Below are 24,487 nucleotides of genomic sequence, written 5' to 3'. Positions count from 1 at the left end.
TGGCCCCTCATCCACCTGGGGAGATAGGCAGGGGCAGCTGTGGTGTCACCATCAATTGGTAAGGAGTCATGAGCCACTGCCTGGGTCCAGGGCCTCCAGTTTCTCTTGATTCCTCATCCGGGTCTATTCTTTCTGCTTGTGCTCTGGTTTGTGCAGTTATGAGGCTGGACCCAGAGTCCTCTCACTTGGCACCCACTTGCAGAGCACTGGCAAAAGGCCTCCCCAGTGGCTGTTGCTTCTGCTTTAAAAGTGCCAGTAGAAGGTGGCAGAGGTGCAACAGCCCCTGCCGCTGGGGCACACAGGTTGCACACCTAGTGCCATAGGGCCCCGCAGAGGCTGTTCCTTGGGTTGGAGTAGGAAGCTGGGTGGAGATGAGAGTTGATGTGGTGGCTGCAATGTGATCTTGGCACAACAGCTTGCTGCTACGTGGTGCATATCCCTGTCACCTGCATTGCTTTCCCGTGTGTCTTCCCCTGCCCTTCCCCCTCCCACACTTCTCATTTTCCTCATCTGCTTAGTGCTACACGTCAGGCCTTCTAGTCCCATCCCAGATGGTAAGGCCTGACCTGTCCCTGGGCACTGAGGGTGGCTGTCCCCAGAGGAGAGACCCTTGGCGCCCTGCTCCAGGACGGACTCCCAAAGAGCGGCCGGTGGAGCTCTTGTTTCCCTATCACGTCCCTTTATGGAGGGTTAGGATTGGTGGGAGAGCTGCTGAGGGCCTGTCTGCTTTGCCTGGCCCCATGACAGCTTAATTGTCAGCTGTTAGTATGAGAGCCACTTAGCAGCCTTCCACTTGGGAAACAGACTCGGGAGAAGTTGGCTTTTGACAGCCAAGATGGCAGGGTCTGGAGCGGGGGAACTGACAGGCGGAGGGAGGGGAAGGGTCCCTAAAGCCTAGACCGGACCATAGGACTCCCGGCCCAGGAGGGATGCTGGAGGGGAAGGGGGAGGCGCTGACAGGTTCCACTCCACTCAGCCTCCTTCTGTTTTCCCAAACCATGGTGTCCAGGCAAGGAGGAGTTCGTGGCGACCTTCAAAGGCAACGAGTTCTTCTGCTACGACCTGTCACACAACCCAATTCAGAGCAGCACTGACGAGATCACACTGGCCTTCCGCACCCTGCAGCGCAATGGGCTGATGCTGCACACGGGCAAGTCAGCTGACTACGTCAACCTGTCCCTCAAGTCTGGAGCTGTCTGGCTGGTCATCAATTTAGGCTCAGGAGCTTTCGAGGCCCTTGTGGAACCCGTCAACGGCAAGTTCAACGACAATGCCTGGCATGACGTCCGGGTTACCCGAAACCTGCGCCAGGTAGGGAGAGCAAGAAGAAGGCCAGGGGTTCACCATGCATGGGACAGGGCACAGGTGGAGAGAGAGGGCTTCCAGGGGTGTGGCTCTGCCTAACGACAGGTCCTGGGCACCGAAGTGTGGCCACAGCGGGGTGGCAGGCCTCAGAGACCTCAGTGGCCAGGATTTGAGCTAGGAGGAGGCTCTTGAGCTGCTTCAAGACAGAAACTTAAGGCCCATGGCAGACCTGGGCTCCAATTGGTGGGAGCAGCTGGGATTTCAAGGACTGGGGCTCAGGAAATCAGCCGACATAGGAGGAGCTTCAGGAGGTGGGAGGAGAGAGCAGAGCCAGAGTAGAGGGCCTTGGGTGTTGACATGGGGAGAGGTCCTCAGGGTGAGCAGGCTGCCCTGGTGGAGCAGGTATAGGGGTCCCAACACTGGAGCAAGCTGGTAGAGTTAGTGGGAGTGCAGGATGCAGTCTGGTGTCAGGAGAGGCAGGGCCAAGTTACTGGTACCTCAGGAATTCTAGGGCCAAGGCAGGGATGGAGTGAACTCCGGTGGAGGCAGCAGGTTGGGGAAGGAGCATAAGACCAGAGAGCGTGCTGCCCCTGCTCTCCTCTGGGCAAGATTGCCCTGACTTACCCTTCCTTTGGAGGCACCGATCCCAGCTCTCTGTGAATTGCCTCCTGCCTCCGGCTGGCTCCTAGGCCAGTGCACACAGATGCTTGGAGGGGGACACTTCTGGGTCAGCCCCTGGGGATGGGCTGGTACCCTTCTTTGTAGAGTCCCCTCACCTGCTGTTCCCAGACTCGCTTCCTGGGGAGGTGCTCTTAAGAGTGAATGGCCCTCTTCACGGGTTCACAGGGCCTGTGATGGGATTCGCAAGTAAGGCCACCTTTCTGGCCAGGCTTTGCTTGACAGGAGCCCCACAGCTCCTTTCCAGCCCCAAGAAGTCCCTACCTCCTCCTGGTCCTGCCCACCCTTCTGCCCAAGCAGGAGAGGCCGCTGGGCATTCTGGGAGCTCCTGTTTCTCTCTGCTGGCTCCTGCCCCTGCTCATAGCCTCCTGGGTCCTCAGTTCCCATACTTTCTCTTGGGACCACAGTCTCATAGCTAACAGCAGGGAAGCTCTTTCAACTCCAACTCTTTTGGGCTAAATGCAGCTAGGAAACCTGAATGGTGCTGGGTGTGCCTGCAGAGGCTCCATCTTGCTGCATTGTGGCTGTTCTGCTAGTTTCCTTTCCTTTCCTTTCTTCTCTTTTCCTTTCTTTTCTTTTCTTGTTTCTTTTCTTTTTTTTTTTTTTTTTTTCTTTTTTTCTTTTTCATTTTTATCGGTATGGGGATCGAACTCACGACCGCCTGCTTGCAAGGCAGGTGCTTATGCCACTGAGCTAAACCCCCAGCCCGTTTCTTTTCTTTTCTTTTTTGAGGCTGAGTCTCACTATATAGTCTTGGCTGGCCTTGAACTCACTGTGTAGCCCCTTTGAACTTCCAGTGTCTTCCTGCCTCAGCCTCCCCAGTGCTGGGGTTACAGGCTTGCACCACCACCCCGGCTCTTACTAGTTGTCTTCTTCCGACCTCCTGGTTCTGGTTGGGCAGTGACCAACTTTCTGGTGTCACTCTCATTCATCATCACCTTTGTTGCCCTCCTCTCCCTCCTCCTCCCACTGGAAAGCTTGTTGGGGCTCAGGACTCTGACTGACCTCCCACTCCTCTTACCTGTGCTCGTTTGGCACCATGGAGAGATGATCTAATGGGGATTCCTCCTCATTTACTGCCGCTCCCCACTGCTGTGACAGTGCTGTGACTAATCCCACTGCTGTCTTGGGAACCTGCTGCCACCTGTTGAGGTCTGGCTCCTACTTACGCTATTCTTAGGGCCCTCCAGGTTCTCAGAGTGGCATGCTCGGTGGAGTCACTCCTCCTCAATGCAGTGTCCCCTCATGTCATATCCCGTTTCCCGGTCAGACGGCTGTCCTCTGCTGTCACCATCTGAGGCCGCGCGAGGGTGACGTGTGCCGGTACCACACGACTTTTATTGGGGGCAGGGAGGTTGCCCTCGGTGCCTCTTGCTTGCCTGCCCTCCTGAGGCCCAGTGCTATCACCTGCTGCCTCCTTCTGCAGGAGGCTGCAAGCTCACATTCTACCCTTGATTTCTTGGCTAGTGGATGTGTTCATCATACTGCAACCCAAGAGGAATGGCATGGTGCAGGCCCTCCCGGGACTTCAGCTTTCAAGGAGACTGGACGGGGCCGTTAAAAACGAGCAGAGGGAAGCCATGCAAGTGCCAAGTGGGCAGTAGGAGCCTTCATATTCTGTGAACTTAAGAGGTGCCTGAGAGGAAGGAGATCCATGCTAGAGGAGGTGAAAGAGCCACATGAATAGTGTGAGCCCTGGTCTGAGCATGCTGCAGGTGACCCACTACTGCCTCTTCTTGGGGCTCTTGGGGTTGTAGGTTCAGGCTAGTAACTTCTTTTTGGATTATTCTACCAGGTGACTCAGAGCAGGGACTAGTCATGTTGATCCAGAAGCAGGCCCTCCTGAAGACAGAGGGTATTTGTGTAAAGTCCTCTGTTGATCAACCTCTTTTGAAAGGGCTTCTGAGCTGGATGTACTGACTCAGTAAGCTGAGACAAGAAGATTGCTGTGAGGTGGAGCCCAGCCTGGGCTAGCTAGTGGGTTCAAGGCCAACCTCTACCCATATTGGGCTTCTAGAGGACTTGCAGACTTCTAAATCCAGTCCACACTTATGACTGAGAGGTGGTCTCACTCAAGGGCTAGCCTGTGGTGAGGTACATGCTTGTGAGACCCTTCACCTGCCTGGTTTTTGAGGTGTACAAGAGTAATTTGTTGGGCTCTGTTGTTTCTACGGTGTCTCTCAGTCTCTCATCACTCTGTACCTGCAGGAGACATTTGTTAATGTCTAGACCCTTCTGGGTTGTTATAAGTTGGGGGTGTTAACTGGCATCTTGTGAACAGAGGCCCAATCCTGCTAAGTGCCCCAGTAAGGAATCATCAGACTTCAAATAGCATTGCTGCTGGGGAGCAGCCCTGGTCGAGCAGCTTTGTATTGTGTCCGCATGACATCCTAGGACTGGAAGAATCCTTCTGTGCTCAGGGAAGTGATGTGGACCGGGGTGCCTTGCATCAGTGTTCTGTCTTCCTCAGGTTTTATGTGCCAGGAGCTAAAACAGGGAGATGATCTAAGAAATGACATTTCTTCCAGCTTTTCAGGGTAGATGGCCTTGATCCAAGAAAACTGTGGCTTCTACGTTGTTTTCCTCATGTGATTCCAGTGGCCAGGGAGATGGCCCCCTGGGAGGATCTGCCCCAGAGCCGGCACTCAGGGCTTTCCCTCTGTTTTGCTTCTGGGGCTGTGACTGTGAGTCAAAGGTCAGCTCCAAAGGCTGGAAAGAAGTTGAATTGTCCCCCTGGGTCCTGGATTAGGTTATCATCCCTGGAACCATTTAGACATTTTTAGACCATAGCAGTTAGGATCAGAGGTGGTCTGATTGAAACAGCATCTGTCTCTGTGCGTCTCCTTTCAAACCTAGCTTTGAAGCTATTGTGACAGGCAGTTCTCTTGGGGAATTTTGGCAGGATTGGTTATCTCTGAGGATTCCCTAAAGTTTATTTTTAATTCTGGGCCCACTCTCTTCCCATACGCAGTATGTTTCCCAACTGTTTCCCACTACCACATAAGCAGAATGTGCAAACCCATTTTGTCATTAGCCAGCACCAAACTTGGGAGGCAAGCTGGCTACCAAAATCTCACACTGTGCTTCCTCTTGCCTAGCTTAGATGATGCCTTTTAGTGTAGACTTTCAGGAGCTCCCCTAACTCCAAGAATAAAATCCCTCAAGAACAGCTGCCTGCTTGCAAGGCAGGCGCTTATGCCGCTGAGCTTAATCCCCAGCCCTGTGTCTAAAGTTGAGATCTGCAAGGTTGGAGTTGCCAGTGGTTCAGTCCTTCAGGAATGGTGTCTTCTAGAGATAGTTTCCCAAAGATGGACTCCATCAAGGAAGAAGTCCTCAATGACATAGTCCCACAAGGATGGGATCCTCCCCGAGTTATGACAACCCAGAAGGATCCTCCAAGGTAGACTCTCCAAAGGATAGTCCCCACAAGGGGACTTCTTAAAGATGCAGTCATCCAGGGATGGAGTCCCCAAGGATGGAATTTCCAAGAATGGAATAACCTAACAATACAGTCCTTCAAAGATGAAGTCCCCAACAATGGGGTTCCCAAGTGTAGAATCCCCTAGGGATGAAGTTCTCATGCATGGAATCCCTGAAGGTGTGACCCAACAGCTATTTAGGGCTTCTTTCCTCCCGTGTCCGCACTGGCACGGCACACAGCCTGTCTTAGGGCCTAGATCTGCTGCTCTCCGTACCACTGCTAGTTCTTCACATCCTTTCCCCAGCTCTCCTGGGGGAGCCCTATTCATCTTCCTTTCTGTTTAATGAAATCTTAGAGCTGGGTCTTGAGTCAGATGGAGTGGTTCAACTAGTGGTTCTCAGCTCTACCACTAGTTAAGTGACTTTAGGCAAATTACACAACTTCTCTGAGCTTTAGTTCTTCAGTGGTAAAATGGTAGGAGCCTTCTGCCAACCCAGGAATGCCTGAAAGCACTCAGCAGAGTGCCTGCTGTGATGTAAGCCCCAAAGGGCTTGCTGCCTGGGTGTGATCGTTACCTGTGTTTTCTTTCACCTCTGGCCACCTTTGTAAAACCTTCCTCGGCTTGGCTCCCTTCTTGGCTATGTTCTTCAAGTCCTCCGAAACTTGTATGCCAGCTGCATGTTGATATTGTGTTCATTTATCTCTTCTTCTAAGTGGTGAACAAATTGAAGGCTTAATGCCAGCAACTATTGAGTGCTTGTAGTTGTTTTTCTAACAGTTTTCCTGATTCGTTAGGTTTTTTTCTTAAGGCTGGTTGGTAAGATTTGAAGCATGAGGACCCATGTCCAAAATAAGCAGATCTAACTGCTTAATATGAGCACCGAACTACCTCTTGTCATCCTAGGAAAAACTCCATTTTGCTTTACCAGGCCAGAAGAAAACCTGTTCTGCTCCCTGCCTGAAATTTTCACAGATGTCTGTCCTCTGCCAGAGCATTTCTCAGATCACACCAGAACCTCTCCCTCCACTACCCTCTAAATTCAAGGGCTTCATTTTACTTTATATTTCATCTAGTTTTTATAACAATTTCATAAGTGGGAGATACTACTCCCATTTTACTGATGAGGAAACTGAGGCTTGGAAGCTCAGGGAATTTGCTCATGGTTGTTTAAATAGAGAGTGATGGAGATAAGTCTGTGTGACTCAGAAGCTATACCATTTCTCTGCCTCCCGAGCCCCTGGTTGTCATTGGTGCAAAATGCACAGAAGGCTGCAATTCCCCTGGGGCTCCATCATTCTGAGACAGTCAAACATTCTGCTCATATCACTGAAAAATAGGTTTCTCTATGGTCGAGTGCTATGGATTCCTCTTCTTTGTCCTGAGCTTCTCTGGTTTATGCTCCATGGAGACTGTATTCATCCCAGATTTTTGTGATTTGTGCTTTCTTGAGGGGGCTAGAGCTGTCCCCAGAGTTCACAGTACGGGTGGGTTATAGTTGGGCACAGAGGCCCTCAGCCATGGTAACTTTCCCCTTGTTATAATGGCTGGCTTCTCTTGGGGTCCATGGTGCTGTAACTCACCAGACATGGCCATGCTGAGCTCTAGGAACAGACAAGGCCTTCCCTGCTCACTTCCCGGCTTGAAAGCTTAGCTCTCCAGGTTCCCGCCTAGGCTGCCTTCTCCGTCTCCTGGGCTGCGTCACAGGCCAGCAGGGAGGGGTGCCAGTGGGAGGTCTGTCTGGGCATCTGACCCCAGTTGCCCCTAAATCATGATCATGTGGACAGGTTCTGGATCCTCAGTCCCTGGATTTAGAGAGTTCCCATCTCTTCCACGCCAGCTCCGCTGATTTGCAAAGGAAGCTTGGTCTCCCGATGAACCAACAGAAAGTCCAGATTTTGAAATCGCTTTTCTTCTTTCGATCCTGTTTTAAATTTACTGTTCTACTTGTTAACGATGGAACTTTGTTTTGGGGTGAACATTGAAAAAACTTCTTTATTTATTTTATTCTCTATAACCAGTTCTAACTCCAAAGAACAGTCCTTGGACTTTGGCTTCCAATGTCCTTTGCCCCCTGCCCTGTTCCACTGGTACTGTGTGCCATCAGACAACTCTTATTTTTGGGTGCAATTGGTTTTGCTGCCTGGAAGCTAAGTGTTCCTCCTTCTGACTAGTTGGCCTCTTTTCGTGACAGTCCTACCAGCTGGGGGGCTCACCCTCTTGTTACATGTTATCCCTTCACTCCATGATCGCACCTGCAGTTAGACTCTTCTGCTATGTAAACTGCTTGCTTCTATATCACTAATAATTAATATTGGTTATTCAGCACTTCTAGCTGCTAAATATTGAATTATGTTATTTTTAATTATACAAGGCCCTTATTAATTGTCTCACTGAATTAGTCCTGTGCCCACTGGTTATAATAGCTCTTTAACGAATGGCTCTGTCCCTGAAATACCTCTCCTCCTCACAATTACAGTCTTGGCTGTGCAGCTGTGTTGAACAGAGGCAGAACAGCAGTATCCCTCCATCTTCGATGCTCTTAGGTGAAGCCGCCTCGGCCCCTTTGGCATCTCCTTTGCAGAGACCGGGTTAACGGTGAGGGTGGTTGTTGCTGCTGCCCTTGGCTATGGGAAGGGAAAATGAACTTGGAAGCAGGTAGGAGTGAGGACTTTGGAGACCAGGGTAGGAGATCTGACTTGTAGCCTAGGGAGGAGTAGGGGACTTCAGAGCTGGATGGGCTTCAGTGTTCCTCTTTGTGTGGAAGGGGAGTGAACTTCTGGTACTGGTAACAGGAAGCAGAGGTTCAGGGATTTCTGTGTCCACATGGAAGGAGGTTGGATTGTGGGGCAGTCTTGCCAATTCCAGGGCCTTGGAAGGATGGTGGGCACTTCCTTCTCAGAGGGATGGATGCATGGAGAATAAGAAACTAGAGATGGGGACTTTTTGGGAAACGCAGACTCTGGAAAAGTCAAGGTGGGCAGGTGGGAGGAAGCTGTTGGGTGGGTGGAGGAGAGAGAAGACAGGGAGGCTTTGGGATGATCAGATACAGTGAACGCAAGATCTCTGCCAGCCCTGGAGGGCAAGGTTTCCTTCTCCCTGTTCTGATGGTGATTCACTCTCCCTTTCTCAAGGAAGAGAAGCAAGAAAATAAAAAATAAAGTAAAATTTATAAGAGAGAGAGAGAGAGAGAGAGAGAGAGAGAGAGAGGGAGAGAGAGAGAGAAAGAAGCTACCTCTCTCCCCAGTAGCTCCCTGGATCTGTTTGCCTATCCTCCCATTCCCAGGAAAAACAGATGCCCATGTCCCCACCTGTGCTCCTTGGCAACCATGTTGGCCTCCAAATGAATCTGCCTCTCATTCTTGCCTGTTCTTTGAATCCCAAGGGGCTTTGCCCACTCGTCTCCCAACTCGACAGCCAGCTGGCCCATCACCAACCCGTTAACCCATTAACCCAACGTGGCCACTGGTCAGCCAGTTGGCCAGCCTCAGCTCACTTCCTTGCCAGTTCTCTGGAAGGCCATCTGGTTGACCAGTCAGCTAACAAATCATGGTCCGTTCCCTGAGTCAGTAGCCCACCCTTTCTCACACCCCCGTTCCTCTTCCTCCTTCGACTCCCTCCCATCTCAGCCCACAGGACCTACTAATACTGCATAACTGGGTCTGCTTCCTAACCCCTGCCTTCCTTCTCCCCCCTTCTGTTGGAAAATCCTGTTGCCGACTCTGTGTGTGTTACTAACACGCTTATAACCCAGGGGACCAAGGGACAGGCAGGGACAGGTGGGGCAAGGTATGAGTGAAAAAACCGAACTAACCTTTCTGTCTCATCTGCGGAATGTCAACCATTTTTAAGTCTTTGCTTTCTTGGTCCAGTTCTTTTGTTGTTTTCTTCTCTACTAACCAAGGTCTTTAACTGTTCCCCTTCTCTGCAGACGGCTCTTCAGGGAGGGGGTGAGGGGGAGAGGAATCCTGACGAGGGGTGGGGGAGGGATTGGGATGAGAAGGGGTTTAATTTTGTCTGTGTGTGTTTTTATTTCTCCCTCACATTATAATTTAATTTTTTTTAAACCAAGTACTTCTGCTGAACCTGAGATGGGAGGGTTTGAACAAACAACCAAATATATATGGATATATATTTTTCCTCCTTCCCTGAGTTTCACAGTTGGTCATTTTATTTTTCTTTTCTTTTCGTTGTGTTCTTTTGTTGTTGTCTCTGTTGTTTTTTTTGACCCCTCCCCCACTCCGGTGAAGCACGCAGGGATTGGACACGCTATGGTAAACAAACTGCATTATCTGGTAGATATCACTCTAATTGTCTTACCGTTTGGTTTGCCGTGGGTTTTTTTAACTGTTTGATTCTCCCACTTTTGTTTCCTCTCGTTTGGTTTTTGGTTGTTTTGCTCTTCCAATTGTTTTTTGTGTCCTGGACAATCTTTTAGATTTTGCTTCTCTCTTTAGTTTCCTTCCCTTCCTTTTCATTCTTTTTTTTTTTTTTCCTCCCTTGATCCCAACTCAAAGCCAAAAGACAATTGAAAATCAAAGAATTTGGCCTGGCACTTCCCTATAATTCCTGCCTTCTGAATTCAGATTCCTGGCCAGAGCGACCTGGGCAGGCCCTGAGGTCATTGGCTCTGGTTAGACCAGCCCTGATGCCAAGCGGCTTATTTGGATTGCGTTCTTTTGTTCTTTTCCCCCACTCCCTTGTTTTTTCTGTTTGATTTGGTTTCTTTCTTGGTCTCCTGAAAATCCATGGAAAACACCATCTCATGACACGCTCTGCTTTGCTCACTGTCCACTCCAGATGGGACCCCTCGAACTGAGGAAGAGGGTGGGGATGCACCTCCATTGGCAGCCAGCTGGGCAGCTCCCCTGAAAGGGAGGGCAGTGACCCTGGGAGACACAGACAGCCTTCAAATCACCAGTTCATACCGGTTTGGGGACTGCCTCATGTTGGCTGCCAGGGAAAGGGTGACATCCCTTTCCCCACTTCTTAGCCTTGAGGGTTCCCTGTTTGTCTCCCCCACATTTTGCATGGCATGAATGGTCTCCCCCCAACCAGGGATAGTGTCCAGTCCCCCAGTCCCCACTGCTCTGACTAACACTGTGTTTCACACTGTCTGCCTTCCCACTGCCCCTCCCTCCGTGTCCTTGCCTTTCCCGCATGGCCATGGACGGGCTTGGCTTCCTTCCCTGTTGGAGGGCCATCTCTGCAGGGTGGGTCTGGGCCAGCCTTGGCTGTCCACATCCTTGCCAAGCGCCAATTGCCTGTTTTGGGCTGGGCTCAGGCCCGGTGAGTGCTGGTGTGGGTGTGAGTAGAAAGGCAGCTGGTGTGTGTTAGTGTGTGGGTGCGACTGTGTGTAAATGTTGGTGTGACATTTAGGGGTGTTAGTGGGAAGCCATGCTGTGTGTTTGGGAGACTGCTGGTGTCTCTGCATGTGTATGTGCTGATATGAACCTGGCTGTGGGCCTGGCGAGGATTCTGCCCCTCAGTGTGGGTGCCACACCTCAGGGAGGTGCCTGTCCCTGCCTGCCTGCCTTAGAGTGCATGCCCGCAGGCCCTGTGGTATGTGATCCCCTGGGATTCCCTCAGGTCTGCTTTGTGCCGGCTCTGCAGCAGCAGCTGGTTAGTCATCGCCTATTAATAATGCAAAGTGATTGAGTACTGGGCTGGGGACCCTGCAGATGGACGTGTCTGCTCCCGAGGGACTGGCGCTGCATGGGGCAGCTGCCTGGTCTGGCCAGCCTCCCTGACTATAGGGCTGGCTGGCTGGAACAGAGAGAGGTGTCAGAGTGAGGATGCCCAGTCCCCCGCATCCCAAAGGCTCCACTTCTGAGGCTGGACCAACACTTTTCCTATGCCTACCCAGACGAGTGCCATGGCCATGCCACCCCAGTCATCCCTAGTCTACTCCGTGGCTACTCCTTGGTATCCCAAAGAGTTCAAATGGAGCTGTGAGGTGGGGCCAGCACCAGCTGTGTCCCTCCAGTTGCTGCTTCTAGGAGTTAGCCACCTCCCACCCTGCCCAGTTGGGCCACTGAGCACAGTTCTGAAGCTTGCTTTGGAGCTTGCTTTGCAGACCTTTACTGGACAGCTAACCTGTGATTTTGGGGGCTGAGGGCAGGCAAGGTCAGCCCATATAATATACCCTAGCCATGTGGAGAGTATTACCCTCAAATTGGTGCTCAGTGGACCATCCTTCTCATCTCTGTTTGGTGGAAACTTGAACACAAGGACAGAGACTACAGAAGTTCAGTTTCTTTATTTCCCAGTGAGCAGCCAATAAAACAGTCTGTTTCACGGGATCAGTAAGAATGTCAAGAAGGGCAAAGCAAGTGAAAGCTTCTGTACTGGGTCAGGGGAATTAGAGTTGTATTAAGCTTTTCAAGGTGTTAGCTGATTGCCTCCATGTTATGGGGCAGGGATGTGTATGAAGAAGCCATTGCCTTCCGATAGCAAGCTCCCGAGAATAGAGTGTCTCCAGCCCTGCTGGGGACCCTGTTACCATCCCAGAATAACTGCCTGAACCCTCAGAAGTTGCTTCAGAAGTTGAGTTGGTGAGGAGGGAAGATGAATGACATGGTGAAGTTCATTAAGAAACCAACAAACTCCTCTGGTTTCAGCCTGGCAAGGAAAGTCCCTGCTAAACCCGAAGGCTTTAAGTCCACGCTTCCCTCCATGAGCAGCATGGGCTGAAGAACAGATCTGCACACCTCTCAATGGTCTTCTAAACCCTCATGAGCCTGCCCTGAGGACCACCTGTCAGGCTGAGGCTAGAGTCAGAGAACAGGGCACCAGTGGAGATGGGGTTGGGCAAGTTCTGGTCCCAAGTCATCCCTCAGAAGGGTTTCACGGGGTTTTGTACTGATCTTTGCTAACCCATTTGGACCCTTATCCTTTAGGGGACAGGGTGGGCACAGGCCCAAAGGCCCACCAACCAGTTAAGATGTTTGGGTTGAGTGTGGTCAGGCTGATGGAGGCTTGCTTGTAAAAATAATAATGGTTCTCCATGCATACAACAGTGTCTACCTTTCATGTTTTGTATACATTTAAATCTGGATGAGTCCTGGATTTCAGACAGTAGATTGTATTCCCAGTTCATAGATGAGCAAGTTGGGGCCCAGAGAAAGCTCCTTGCCGAGAGCCACCCAGCTCGGGAGAGTCTAAGCACTTGCACTTAGCTCTCATTTTGTGCTCAGTGCTCTGTGTAAACCTGGAAGATAGGAAGCTGTTAAACCTGCTTTGTAGGCTGGAGGTCAGAGAGGTGAGATGAGGTTGTTCTGGAGAACTGTGAAAGCTAAATGAGAACCCAGATCTGACTTCAGATCTTTCCCAAACTTTACGAAACCAGACCCCAGAATTTACCATAGGGCGGTAAATACTGTTGGTCAAGTTCGTCTCTTGGTGTGTCTTTCCAGCTGCTTCTGACTTCCTTCCCTGCTTAACGTGGCTGACATCCACAATTAGCTGGGCTGTGGGGCTTCAGCCATGCAGAAGCCCCTTCCTTTCTGCTGTCCCCAGCTCCATTCCCAGCCTGCTATACCCTGATGGGGGGCAAGCAATTTTGTTTTTTGAGACAAGGTCTCACTATGTAGCCTAGGCTGGCTTTGAACTCATATAGATCCTGCCACCTCAGCCTCCCAAGTGTTGGAATTACAAGTGTGCACCACCATGCTCAGCCAAACACTTTTTTCAATTAGTTTTTGTTTCTCATTAATTTTTGGTACTGGGGATTGAACCCAGGGCGTTCATATTTTCCCAGTCTTTTTTATTTTTTGCTTTGAGATAAGGTCTTGCTAAATTGCTAAGTTGTCCATGGGCTCAAATTTTTCATCCTTCTACATCAGCCTCCTGGAGTACTGGGATTACAGGCATGAGCCTGTCTTGGACTAGTTTTTAACCACATTAGGCTCTTGGGTCCATTCGAGAATTTGAGAACAACAATGAACTCTCACAGGAGATAAAAAGCCCATAGATAAGATTTTTGTACACTGTCCAGGGGCTTCAGGGAAGCCCATTTAGTTGCCCAAAAGTTAAAAACACCTGTCTTCTAGGCAGGTGCAATATGGCATACCTGTAATCCCAGCACTCTGGAAGGGCTGAGGCAGGAAGATCACAAGTTTGAGCCCAGCCTGGACAACTTAGTGATTTAACAAGTTCCTGTCTCAAAAAAAGCTGGAAATGTAAACTCAGGACAAGACCCTGAATTCAACCTGTAGCACTGGCGGGAAGGGAAGACACAAACAATTTTTTAAAAAAGCATCTGTTTTCTAACTTATTCTTCCTGAATAGGGAGGCCAGTGACCCTGTAATTGTGGCAGACCACTGGGAAAGCTCTGGACAGTGACAGTGTTCCCTTTGTCCCCAGCCTTTCTGTCTGTGAGGCCCACCAGGGTGGAGATTTATGACTAGAGCCTGTGCTCACACTACCCTGCCTGCTTCTGTGGCCATCAGCCAGGCAGAACCTAGAGTTCTGAGACAGGGGGAGCCGAAAGTCCCGCTAAGCTCCAGGCTGCTCTTGGGTCACCTGCATCCAGCCACATGGCTCCTGGGGAGCGCTTGGGGTTGCGCCGGGCTGCTTGCAGCTGCTGGCTCAGCCTGTCCTCTTGCAGTGCTTTAGAAACCACTTGACTGGCTGGCCGTGGTGATGGCTTGGTGTGGGCTGGTCTTGGGTCCTGGCCTCATCTCCAGAATGCTGCTTGGCAAGGACACAGCCTGGGTGGCCTCTGGAGGGGTGCTGTGTGTGTGCAGGTGTGTCTAGGGGTGGTGATTGGTGGTGAATGGGCAGAGGAGTGAGTGGGAGTCCCTTGCTGGTGAGGAGGCTCAGATCTGATGTTCCCTCTGTTTCTTAACTTGTAAGCATTTCTGTCGGACAGTTGTTTCCCTTTCCTCCTCAGTGGAAGGAAGCTTATCCATGCTTGCACCCCACAGCTCTTTTGCCTTCATCTCTGCTCCCAGCCTCTGCCCTGCATGCCTTCTCTGCGCTGTCCTTTCTGGCTTATGCTGCTGGGCCTGGTCCCTCCCCTGTTCCTCTAACCTGCATGGGTCCCCGCTGCAGGAGCTGCTCTGTGTCCCACGGTTCCCTTCCTCCCTACCTCCCCCGCTGGCCCCACCCCTTCCAGAAACTGTGTGGCGGGGGGGTTGAGGGGCAGGGGCATCAAGAACTCCGGGTGTGGAGGGGGACAGGGGAATTATCCCCCTGTTTCTTGCTTTTACTAACGAACCTGCCATTTTTGTGTCTGGACTTTGATTTGTCTGAGGGAACAGTCGGGTTTACTAATCCTGCGTCATCTCCCTCCTTACCTTTCCCAGACACTTTTCCTCCATTCCCTCCACTCTTGGCTTCCTCTTTACCCACTGCCATCTCCCCCTCTCTCCCTGTACTTCCCCCCACCTTTTCTGGGCTGATCCCCTTCCTCAGTGCACCTCCTATGTCCCCCTGCCTCCTGCTACCCTTCCCCCAACCCTGGGGCCATAAGAGGATGATCAAGGCAGTCCCCTTCCTGGAGGGGCCACCGCCTGCGAGTGGTTTGCCAAAGCCACTGGTGCAAGGTGAGATTTGCTCCCACCCAGAAGAGAACCAAAAAGGGTGTTCCTGGCCCTCCTTCCCTTGCCCCAGGTGGGTCCTTCTGACTCAGGTTGAGTTAGGGGACAGTGATCTTGACCTGGAAGCATGGAGTAGCCTGGAGAACCCACGGGGCGAGGGGGTGGCCTGAGCGGTGGTGTCCTGGCTTCTGAGGTCAGGGAAGGAGGGAGAACCCAGCTTTGGGGCCCAAAGGGCCCTTTCCCTTCATGGAAGCATAGATAAGCCCACTCACAGGGGACTTACGGCTCTGTCACTTAAGTCACAGGCTTTGAGGGAGTCAGGTTTGCAGATGGAGATATAGGCAGTGTGGCCCTGGAGCACAAGGCAACTTGGTGGTGGCCTTATGACCATGTGCTCTGTCCCCTAGGCTGTGCTGGGGTGAGTGGGGTTGTGGGGCTATGTCAGGCCAGGTGTCTGCCCCTCAGGAGCCGGTGGCCTAGTTGGGGTGAGCAGAGGAAGCCACCTGGGAGCCAGGAAGTAGTGACTAGCTCAGTTCTGGGTCTCTGTAGTGGCAGAAATGCAGGCAAGGGCAGCACAGGAGCTACATTTGCCCTAGAGAGGCCCTTTCAGCGCTGTGCCCTCCCCAATGTCCCCATCCCTCCATCCTGGTCCTCTCTGCCCTCTCTCTAGTCCTCTCTGCCCAGTCTAATCTTGTTTGCAGGTTTTTGTGACTAATACTTTGACCCTCCCCTTTTCTGTCCAGAACCCCACTTCCCAGCCTTAGGGCAAGGTGGAGGGAAGAAGAAGAAATAATTGATAATGACCAGCCTTCCACTCAGAACAAGACCCAAAAGCTTTCAGACTGCTCCCTCCCACAAAGATACCTGTCACCTTCTGTCCTTAAATCTAGCTCCCCCAGCACAAGATTTGATGGTTCCCAGGAGGTGGCCTCTCAGCCCTCAATCTGCTCAGCCTCCTGCACCACAAGGCCCCAGGCGAGCATGTGGGAATCCAGGGTCCTGGGGAGGGGGACTGCTCCCCTACCTGGATGCTTCCTTGACCCTTAGAAGCTCCCACCCCTGGAGATGATGGGACCCTGAACACCAGGTGCTGGTGGCATGTGCCTCTGGACTGGTGACAGTGAGAACATCACAGGATGTGCCCTGAAGGCCCCAGTCTCCAGACCTTTGGGGAGCAGGGAGTTGGGTGAGCTGTGGCCTGCAGAAATACAGGTCAGGCTAACAGAGAACCTGTCCTCGCCAGCCTCCTCCCACTCCCCCCTCCCCCCCACATAGCCACCACCTTCCTAGAGCTGGGCTCAGGCTTCCACAGCCCTGGACTTTCCCTCATTTCCAGTGGGTGTCTGGAACCCCGAGCCCTGCTCCTCTGTTAGACTCTTCAGGGAGCAGGCAGCCTTTGCCTTGGGGCGGGGCCTTACAGTTTCCTGTACTCAGCCCTCCCCCAAGGTCACCTCTGCCTCTCTCAGGCCAATGCTGATTGGCATTACCTCCTCCCTGCCACCTTGATTTCCGGCTGGGTTTTCTGCTTCAGAGCCCTGCCCTACTCTGCTCCCCGCTGCTGGGTAACAACCATGTTGGCAGGGCAGATAATGACATGAAGAAGAAAGCCGGCTGAGCAGTGGGTACAGAACTGCTCTCTCCTTTGGGTGAAAGAGAGTGACGCCTCAGACATCAGGTGCCTGAGGAAGGGAGAGATGCCCTGGAGAGGTAGAGCCCTTGGGACCCACCTGGAAGTGGTGAAAATCAACTTGGAAGAGTCGGGTGCAGCCCAGGTCCCAGGGCTTCCCAGATATATCTGAGCCTCGGTCCTCAGCATTGTCTTCATTTCCCTCCTGAGCTAAGAAGGGAGAGCTCAGGGCCCCGATTTACAGGGCAGGGGCAGCAAGTGAGTCTGAGCCTCCTGGGTCCAGGGAGTGGCTGTTTCTGCCTCAGTCTTGAAGAAGTTCTGGAACCCCAGATATGCCAGCCCCAGAGCTCACCATGAAGAGGAGAAAAGTGAGGATGCCATTAGTCTTCCCTCACTTCTCTGTTGAGTCCTGTCCTGGTGTCCCCACTCCCTGGACCCCACTTCCTGTCCTTTTGAAGAGCTCTTCCGGGTGGGAGCATAGGGCAGGCCTTAGCTCCCCACCCCCCAACCATCAAATCTTGTGCTGTCTTCTTTTCTTCCTTTGCTGTTCCCCCCACTGTTCCTTCTCCAAAGCAAGCAGACATAAAAATGGGGGTCCCCCTCCCCCACTGCCCCCTGACTCCTCCCTAGCCCAGCCTATGGCCTTTCCCAGGGAGTTGATGCTAGTTGTCTCCTGTCTCTCCCCTTCCCTGGGCTGGGCAGGTGACCATCTCAGTGGACGGGATCCTGACCACCACAGGCTACACACAGGAGGATTACACCATGCTGGGCTCCGATGACTTCTTCTATATCGGGGGCAGCCCCAACACCGCGGACCTGCCGGGCTCGCCTGTCAGCAACAACTTCATGGGCTGCCTCAAGGATGTGAGTAAGGCAGGAAGGGCTGGGGTCAGTCCAGGAACCTGCTGCCCCATCTGCCCTGTCTGCAGTGCAGTGTGGTCTGACCTGGCCAGCTGCTTCCCCTGGAGACGATTCTGTCTTAGTCCGTGCTGTGACTGCCTGGTGGGACATGTTCCCTGTTGCAAACTCAAGTCCTGCTGACACAGTCAAGAGGGGTATCTTCTCTCATTCCTCTTGGAGAATCCTTGAGGGAAGCTGTGGCAGAAGCAAGAACTATTTGACTGAAGGTGAAAGACCTGTGTTTCAGTTTCCAATCCCTGGCTCTGTGACCTTGACTAAACCACTCGACTTGCCTGACACTTAGTTGCCCCTTCTGTAGATAAGTGGTTGGTAGCTGCCTGCTAAGGTTGTTGTGAGGCATGACAGGGTGTCAGTGAAAAGACTTTGTCCATTCCAAACTGGCAATGGAGGGCAGCGATGATTGCTGCCTTTCGTTACCATGAGGTGCAAAGTGGAGCCTATGCCTGCCTGGCCAGCAGGGGGTCAGAGTCGGGGCTGAGGAAGCAAGCTGGGCATTGGAGGTGCTTGTGCACAGCCTCTGTGTGGGGCACTGAGTGGGGACTCCTGGGGTTGGGTGGTGGCGGGGTGTCATGGACAGGTGTGGCCAGACCCTAAGCTTTCTTACATCTTTATCCCTGACCCTTCTCCTTCCTGCAGGTGGTCTATAAGAACAATGACTTCAAGCTGGAACTCTCCCGCCTGGCCAAGGAAGGGGACCCCAAGATGAAGCTGCAGGGGGATTTGTCATTCCGCTGTGAGGATGTGGCTGCCCTGGACCCGGTGACCTTTGAAAGTCCCGAGGCCTTTGTGGCACTGCCCCGCTGGAGTGCCAAGCGCACTGGCTCCATCTCCTTGGACTTCCGCACCACTGAGCCCAATGGGCTGCTGCTCTTCAGCCAGGGCCGGCGCGCTGGGGCTGGGCCAGGCAGCCACAGCTCTGCCCAGCGGGCCGACTACTTCGCCATGGAGCTGTTGGATGGCTACCTCTATCTGCTGCTGGACATGGGCTCTGGAGGCATCAAGCTGCGGGCATCCAGCCGCAAAGTTAACGACGGCGAGTGGTGCCACGTGGACTTCCAGAGGGACGGGCGCAAAGGTCAGGAGGCCGCTGGACCATCCCCTCTCCTGGCTGCTCCTCTGCACTTGCTCTGACCTTCTCTCCAGCTCTCTTCAGATGATCTTTGTTCTGTGTCATCTCCTGCTTGGTCTTGTCATTTCTCCTGCCCTCCACCAGTCCTTCCTTTGTCCCTTCCACCATGCCATACCAGCAGCATTTGGTGTCAATCAAACCTGTGCTCATACCTCAGCTCACTCACTGGTTGGATGTGGGTTTCAGTTTCCTTACCTGCAGAGGGAATAGTTACTCAGGGCCCATCAAAAGGGGAATATAAAAGCATATCTGTGAAAGGGTTAGCATGGTATTTAACACAGGGCACTCGTTACATCTTACTCTAAGGAAACGGCTTCCCAAGTATGCCTCCCTTCTGTCCAGAGTCGTTAAACTTTCTTCTGTCCGTCAGTGTCTTCCGAGTATTGATTCCAGGTGCTGTCCATCCCCAGTGCCAAAATCCGTGATGCTCAGGTTTCTTACATAAAGTAGTGTAGTATTAAGTATGAGCTCCTCAGTCTTCCCAGTTGGATTCCTCTTGTAGGTTCCTTACAGGACCTAGTACAGTATGAATGCTGTGTGATTATTACTGTGAGAAATGCTATGTGATTGCTGTTCAGCACAGGTGCAATTTTCCCCCAAGTATTTTTCCGTCTGTGTTTGGCAGTGGAGTCGGAAGTCGAAGCAGAAGGTGGGGATACAGAAGGCGCTTTACTGCTGCATATGTCAGGCGCTGTCCGCGGTGCTGAAGGGCAGTGCGCCCAGCGCCGCTGTTCGCCATGTTCTGGCCAGGAGAGAGATGGGAAATAGCGTGCCACTCTTCCGGCTGCATGGGTTCTAGAGCAATAAAGCAACAGGACAGGCAGGTCCAGGCCAGCAGGTGCTGGTTCTTGAACCTTATGTCACTGAAACTTCTGTGACTTCCAGCCGCGTTGTCCTCACCCTTCCTCTGCAGTCTTCCCTTCCTATCCTCTTGTTTTCTCTCCTCTTCACGCTTCTCCATTTTGTTGAGCATGAATTAGCCAAGAAAGAGAACTGATCTAAATGAGACCTGACAGATTATCCAATTTAAGCAAATCTCAATGTCAGCTAAATTTTTGTGCTTCTCTGGCTGTCACCACCCCAGGCCTCTGTGAGTCTGAGTTGGGTGGCTGTGCCTCTGCTCACAGGGAGGAGGGCCAGCTCAGGCTGCTGGAAGTGTCAGCATCCTGTGGGCTTGCATTACCTCCCTTCCTTCCTCAGAGAAATCTGTGCAAGGTGGTTCCGTGCCCTGGCTGTGGCCCATGACAGTGCCTGTGGTCCTGCTACCTCCCAGGGGATCTTCTTGGGGTGGAAGGCAGTCCAGGCCTTGCTATGCACTGAAGTCTTCTGCTCCTCTGGCAGCCAGGAAGTAGTCTTCATGCTGCTTTCTAGAGCCCAGACACTACTCTGATTGGGCTTTGAACCTCTGTCTTTTTTTTTTTTTAAATCGGTACCGGGGATCAAACTCACGACCATGTGCTTGCAAGGCAGGCTCTTATGCCGCTGAGCTAAATCCCCAGCTGAACCTCTGTCTTTCTAAAAAAGTTTTTTATTTGGAGATAGGGTCTCACTAGGTAGCCCAGGCTGGCCTTGAACCTGCATCGACCCCCCTGCTTGACGTTCCTGAGTGCTGGGATTACAGGTGTGTGCCACCACTCCCGCCTTGAATTCCTATCTTGACCAGATCTGAATGTTACCGATACCCTCTATGTTCAGCGGCTTATACTGTTGTGTGGTCATCATCACCAGCCATCTCTAGAACTTCTTCATCTTCTTAAATTGAAACTGTTTCCATGAGACAACTAACTCCCTGCTCTTCTCCACCCCTGGCAGCCACCACCTTACTTTCTGTCTCCATGAATCTTCTTCTGAGAACCTCATATAAATGAAATTATTCAACAGTTGTCCTTTTGTGTCTGGCTGTTTCACTTAGCACAGTGTCTTCAGAGCTCATCCATGGTATAGCATGGTCAGAATTTCCTTCCTTTTAAATGCTGAGTAATGTCCCACTGTCTGTATGCACATGTCATGTGTATCCTTTCTTCTCTCGGTGAGGGGGTTGGGTGGTTCTCTTTCCATGTTTTAGGGGCCGGTGCTTCTTTAATATCCCTCCCTGACCTTTTGTTCTACACCCCTTCCCCCACTTCTTCCTTTCTCACCATTCAGTTTATTTTTTATTTTTATTTTATTTTTTTATCGGTACCAGGAATCGAACTCACAACTGCATGCTTGCAAAGGCAGGAGTTTATGCCACTGAGCTAAATCCCCAGCCCCACACCATTCAGTTTATTTGCTAAGAGTCCAGCTGGGTGGTGTGCAAGGCCCCACAGTAGGTAGGCAGGGCAGTGTCAGGGTGATCGGCTGGGCCTTGTTTGGGGGTCTGTCAGGGGAGAGGCTTGAAGCCCTGAGAAGTGGTTTAGCAGCATGACCCTGGGCCAGGTGACACCTTGTCAGGAGAGGACAGGCTTGGGTCATGCTATTAACAGGGGTCTAGGGGAATGGCCTCTCTGGTCAAGTGAGGTTTTGAGCAAAGGAGGAACATGCTCTGAGTAAGGACCGGTGTCTGCAGAGGGAGCCCTGATGAGGGTGCTTTTGCTGCCCCCACTCTGCACCCTCTGACCTCCTCCTGTACCTGCTCCTGAATATCCTCGACACATTCAAGCCTAATTTAGACTCAGAGAATGCTTTCCTGTCTTTAATCCTAGCATTGGCAAACTTTTTTCTTTTAAATTTTTTTCCCTCAAGGTGAGTATGTTGGCACATGCCTATAATCCTGGCACTCTGGGAGGCAGAGGCAGGAGGATCATAGATTTGAGCCTAGCCTGGGCCACTTAGCAAGTTAGTGAGATCCTGTCTCAAAATCAAAACTGAAATGGGCTGCAGGTAGAAACAGCTGGAGGTGTACTTCGGCGTGAGGTCCCTCAGTTCAATCTCCAGTACCACAAACAGGTGAAACAACCTTCAGAAACTCAAGCTGAATAAAATGTCTACATTTAAGATCTCAGTAATGGCTTTGAAGCTCCCACCTTACCTCCAGTCTTTTCTTTTTTCTTTTTCTTTTTTTTTTGTCTTTTTCATTTTTATCGGTACCAGGGATTGAACTCACTACCGCCTGCTTGCAAGGCAGGCACTTATGCCGCTGAGCTAAATCCCCAACCCTCCTCCAGTCTTTTCTAAGATAATTACTCATCTTAGCCTGTTTCCTGTTGCTGTAACAGAAAATCTGAGACTGGGTAATTTCTAAAGGAGAGAGAAGTATTGGACTCAGGGTCTGGAAGTTGGGGAGGCAAGGGCATGGCCCTTGCCCTCTGGCCAGGGCCTCTGTGCTGCATCACAGCAGGAAAGCACAGCTGAAGGACAGCCGAGCCTGGCAGAAGACAGAGCAGCACGCAGCATGGGTGGCCTTGCTCTGTGACGGTGGCTCTGCTGAAAGGGCGCACACCCCTCAGGAAGGCATCAGTCAACAGCCCCATCACCTCTGTTAGGCTCCAGGTCCCAGCACTGCCTTGAGGGTAACTGACTCTCAGCCTGAGGCCTGGGAGAGACAGAGCGTGTTGAAGCCCTAGCGTCACTCGCTCCTAAAGAGCTCTTCTGGAGCAGGAGCACTATGCTGGCTTCCTCTCTCTTGACTGCCAGCCTGCCTGTCTGTCTTTTTTTTTTTTTTTTTTTTTTTACCTTTTTCATTTTTATCGGTACTGGGGATCGAACTCACGACCGCCTGCTTGCAAGGCAGGTGCTTATGCCGCTGGGTTAAATCCCCAGCCCTGCCTGTCTGTCTTTTCTGGTCATGGAGCAGCTCCGGCCTGGTGCTCAGGTGCAGCAGCAGAAACATGGGCTCTGAGGCCTTGCTGCCCAGACACGGAGGGCTTGGGCTCTGCCCTTTTCCCACTGTGCCACTCAGGCAGGGCTTGGACTCTCTGTGAGCCTTGTCTGCCCTGCAAAATGACGTCGCAAGGACCAGTTTGATAGCGCACTTGAAACACTAGAGTGATACAAGTTCTAGGTGCCAGGCATACACTCAGATGACCTCAGTGCATGAGAGTGGAGGGAAAAGCCTTTGGATTTAGATCTTTTCCACTTTCTCAGTATTCTCCAGCTCTAGTTTCTGGCTTGAGGAGCTGGCTGGTGGGGATGGCCCAGGAAAAGTCAGCCCTTTCTGGGCTCAGATTCCAGGCCTGTCTGCTTCCTGCACCTCCTCTGAGGGCCATAGCACAGCACAGCTGAGCTGGGTCACAGTGGCTCCTGAACCTGGGCACCTTTGCCAGGGGGTTTGGGCAGTAGGGCAGGTGAAGCTGGGCTTCAGAGCCAAGACTGCTGCTTGCCTTCCTAAAGCCACTGTGGGGTCCGGGCGGGGTTGGGGGGCTCCTTGCTGAGTCTGGACACCTTTCAGGCTATGGCTCCTGTCCATCCTGCCTTCCTCCCTGAGACCTGCTCTCCCTTGGTCCCCAGGCTCCATCTCTGTGAACAGCCGAAGCACACCGTTCTTGGCCACCGGGGAAAGTGAGATCTTAGACCTGGAGAGTGAGCTGTACCTGGGTGGCCTCCCTGAGGGGGGCCGTGTGGACCTGCCCCTACCCCCGGAGGTGTGGACGGCAGCGCTTCGGGCTGGCTACGTGGGCTGTGTGCGAGACCTCTTCATAGATGGACGGAGCCGAGACCTTCGGGGTCTAGCTGAGGCGCAGGGGGCCGTGGGTGTCGCTCCCTTCTGCTCCCGGGAGACACTGAAGCAGTGTGCATCTGCCCCCTGTCGCAATGGGGGCATCTGTCGAGAGGGCTGGAACCGCTTCGTCTGTGACTGCATTGGGACTGGCTTTCTGGGGCGAGTCTGTGAGAGAGGTGAGGCTGGTCTTTATCCTAGGTATCTCCACCCCCTATTCCCACACCCTCCTCAGGGTGGCCCCCACTTTCCATCCTTTGCCCCCTCTTCCTCTTCAGAGTGCTCCTTGTATGGTTGTCATCTTTTGATGATTCTCTGGTCTTCTCTTTCCCTCCATTGGCCCTTGTCTGTCTGTCTCCCATCTGGGGCAGAGGCCACGGTTCTGAGCTATGATGGTTCCATGTACATGAAGATCATGCTGCCCAATGCCATGCACACTGAGGCTGAGGATGTGTCCCTCCGCTTCATGTCTCAGCGGGCGTATGGACTCATGATGGCCACCACCTCCAGGGAGTCTGCCGACACTCTGCGCCTCGAGCTGGACGGGGGGCAGATGAAGCTCACTGTCAACCTCGGTAACCACCCCGCCCTGTGCCTCCCGGCCCTCTCCCCAGCCTGCCTCTCACCTACTCCCCCTCTGTCTGGAGAAGCTGGTGGTGCTGGTGCCAGCGAGAGGTGCCTTCAGCAGGGTTTGGAGGTGGGAGGTGATGGCCTGGGCCAAGCTCCCAATAGCCTTGTCCTTGCTTGGGATGCATAACCTAGAGGGATGACAGCCGTGAAGGGTGGAGACCAAGCATGACCACACCTCTGTGGAGTCCAGGCGGTGTCCGTCTGTCCTGCCTTGTACACTAACCCTGCTCATTCTTGCTTGGTGCACACCCTGCACTCATTCATTGGTCCATCCATTTGGGGAGTGCTGCCAATGCCCCACTGGGTGCTGAGCCACCCTCAGTGGCTCTGTCTAGAGAGCTGTCTCTGGTAGCATGCTGGACACAGGGACATGCCATCTTGTCTTTTCCACGCTGTGTCCTTCCATGGCTGAGTCCTGTAGCTGCCCTGTGGAGATACCAGATCCCGAAGCAGGTGTTGCTGCCCCTGTTTAGCAGTCTGAGAAACTCACATAGTGATTTGACCAGCATCCCAGAGCTAATGGAAACGGGCAAGTACCTGTCTCAAACCCAGCATCTTGGCCCAAACATGCAGTGCCTTTCCCATGGCCTCTCACAGAG

General features: G+C 52.4%; 1 protein-coding gene across 33 annotated transcripts in view; it reads left to right on the top strand.

Moving 5' to 3' along the window:
* The window catches only part of Nrxn2 (neurexin 2), a 106,702-nt gene that overhangs the window by 32,757 nt on the left and 49,458 nt on the right, over positions 1-24,487 (top strand). For 14 of the 33 annotated variants that reach the window (XM_063227442.1, XM_063227433.1, XM_063227432.1 and 11 more), the window contains 6 exons: positions 1,010-1,311; positions 9,653-9,697; positions 17,275-17,436; positions 18,130-18,568; positions 23,051-23,437; positions 23,630-23,833. In XM_063227442.1, coding sequence (XP_063083512.1) covers positions 1,010-1,311; positions 9,653-9,697; positions 17,275-17,436; positions 18,130-18,568; positions 23,051-23,437; positions 23,630-23,833 — 1,539 coding nt within the window. The remainder of the gene's footprint in view (positions 1-1,009; positions 1,312-9,652; positions 9,698-17,274; positions 17,437-18,129; positions 18,569-23,050; positions 23,438-23,629; positions 23,834-24,487) is intronic. The other 19 variants (XM_063227464.1, XM_063227445.1, XM_063227461.1 and 16 more) reach the window with 2 other exon arrangements.

Source organism: Cavia porcellus, unplaced genomic scaffold (assembly GCF_034190915.1).
Source record: "Cavia porcellus strain 051 isolate PalLab524CR breed Dunkin Hartley unplaced genomic scaffold, mCavPor4.1 scaffold_17, whole genome shotgun sequence".
NCBI classification, from domain to species: Eukaryota; Metazoa; Chordata; class Mammalia; order Rodentia; family Caviidae; genus Cavia; species Cavia porcellus.
Note: the sequence above shows the minus strand (reverse complement) of the source record. Positions and strands in the feature narration are given on the sequence as shown.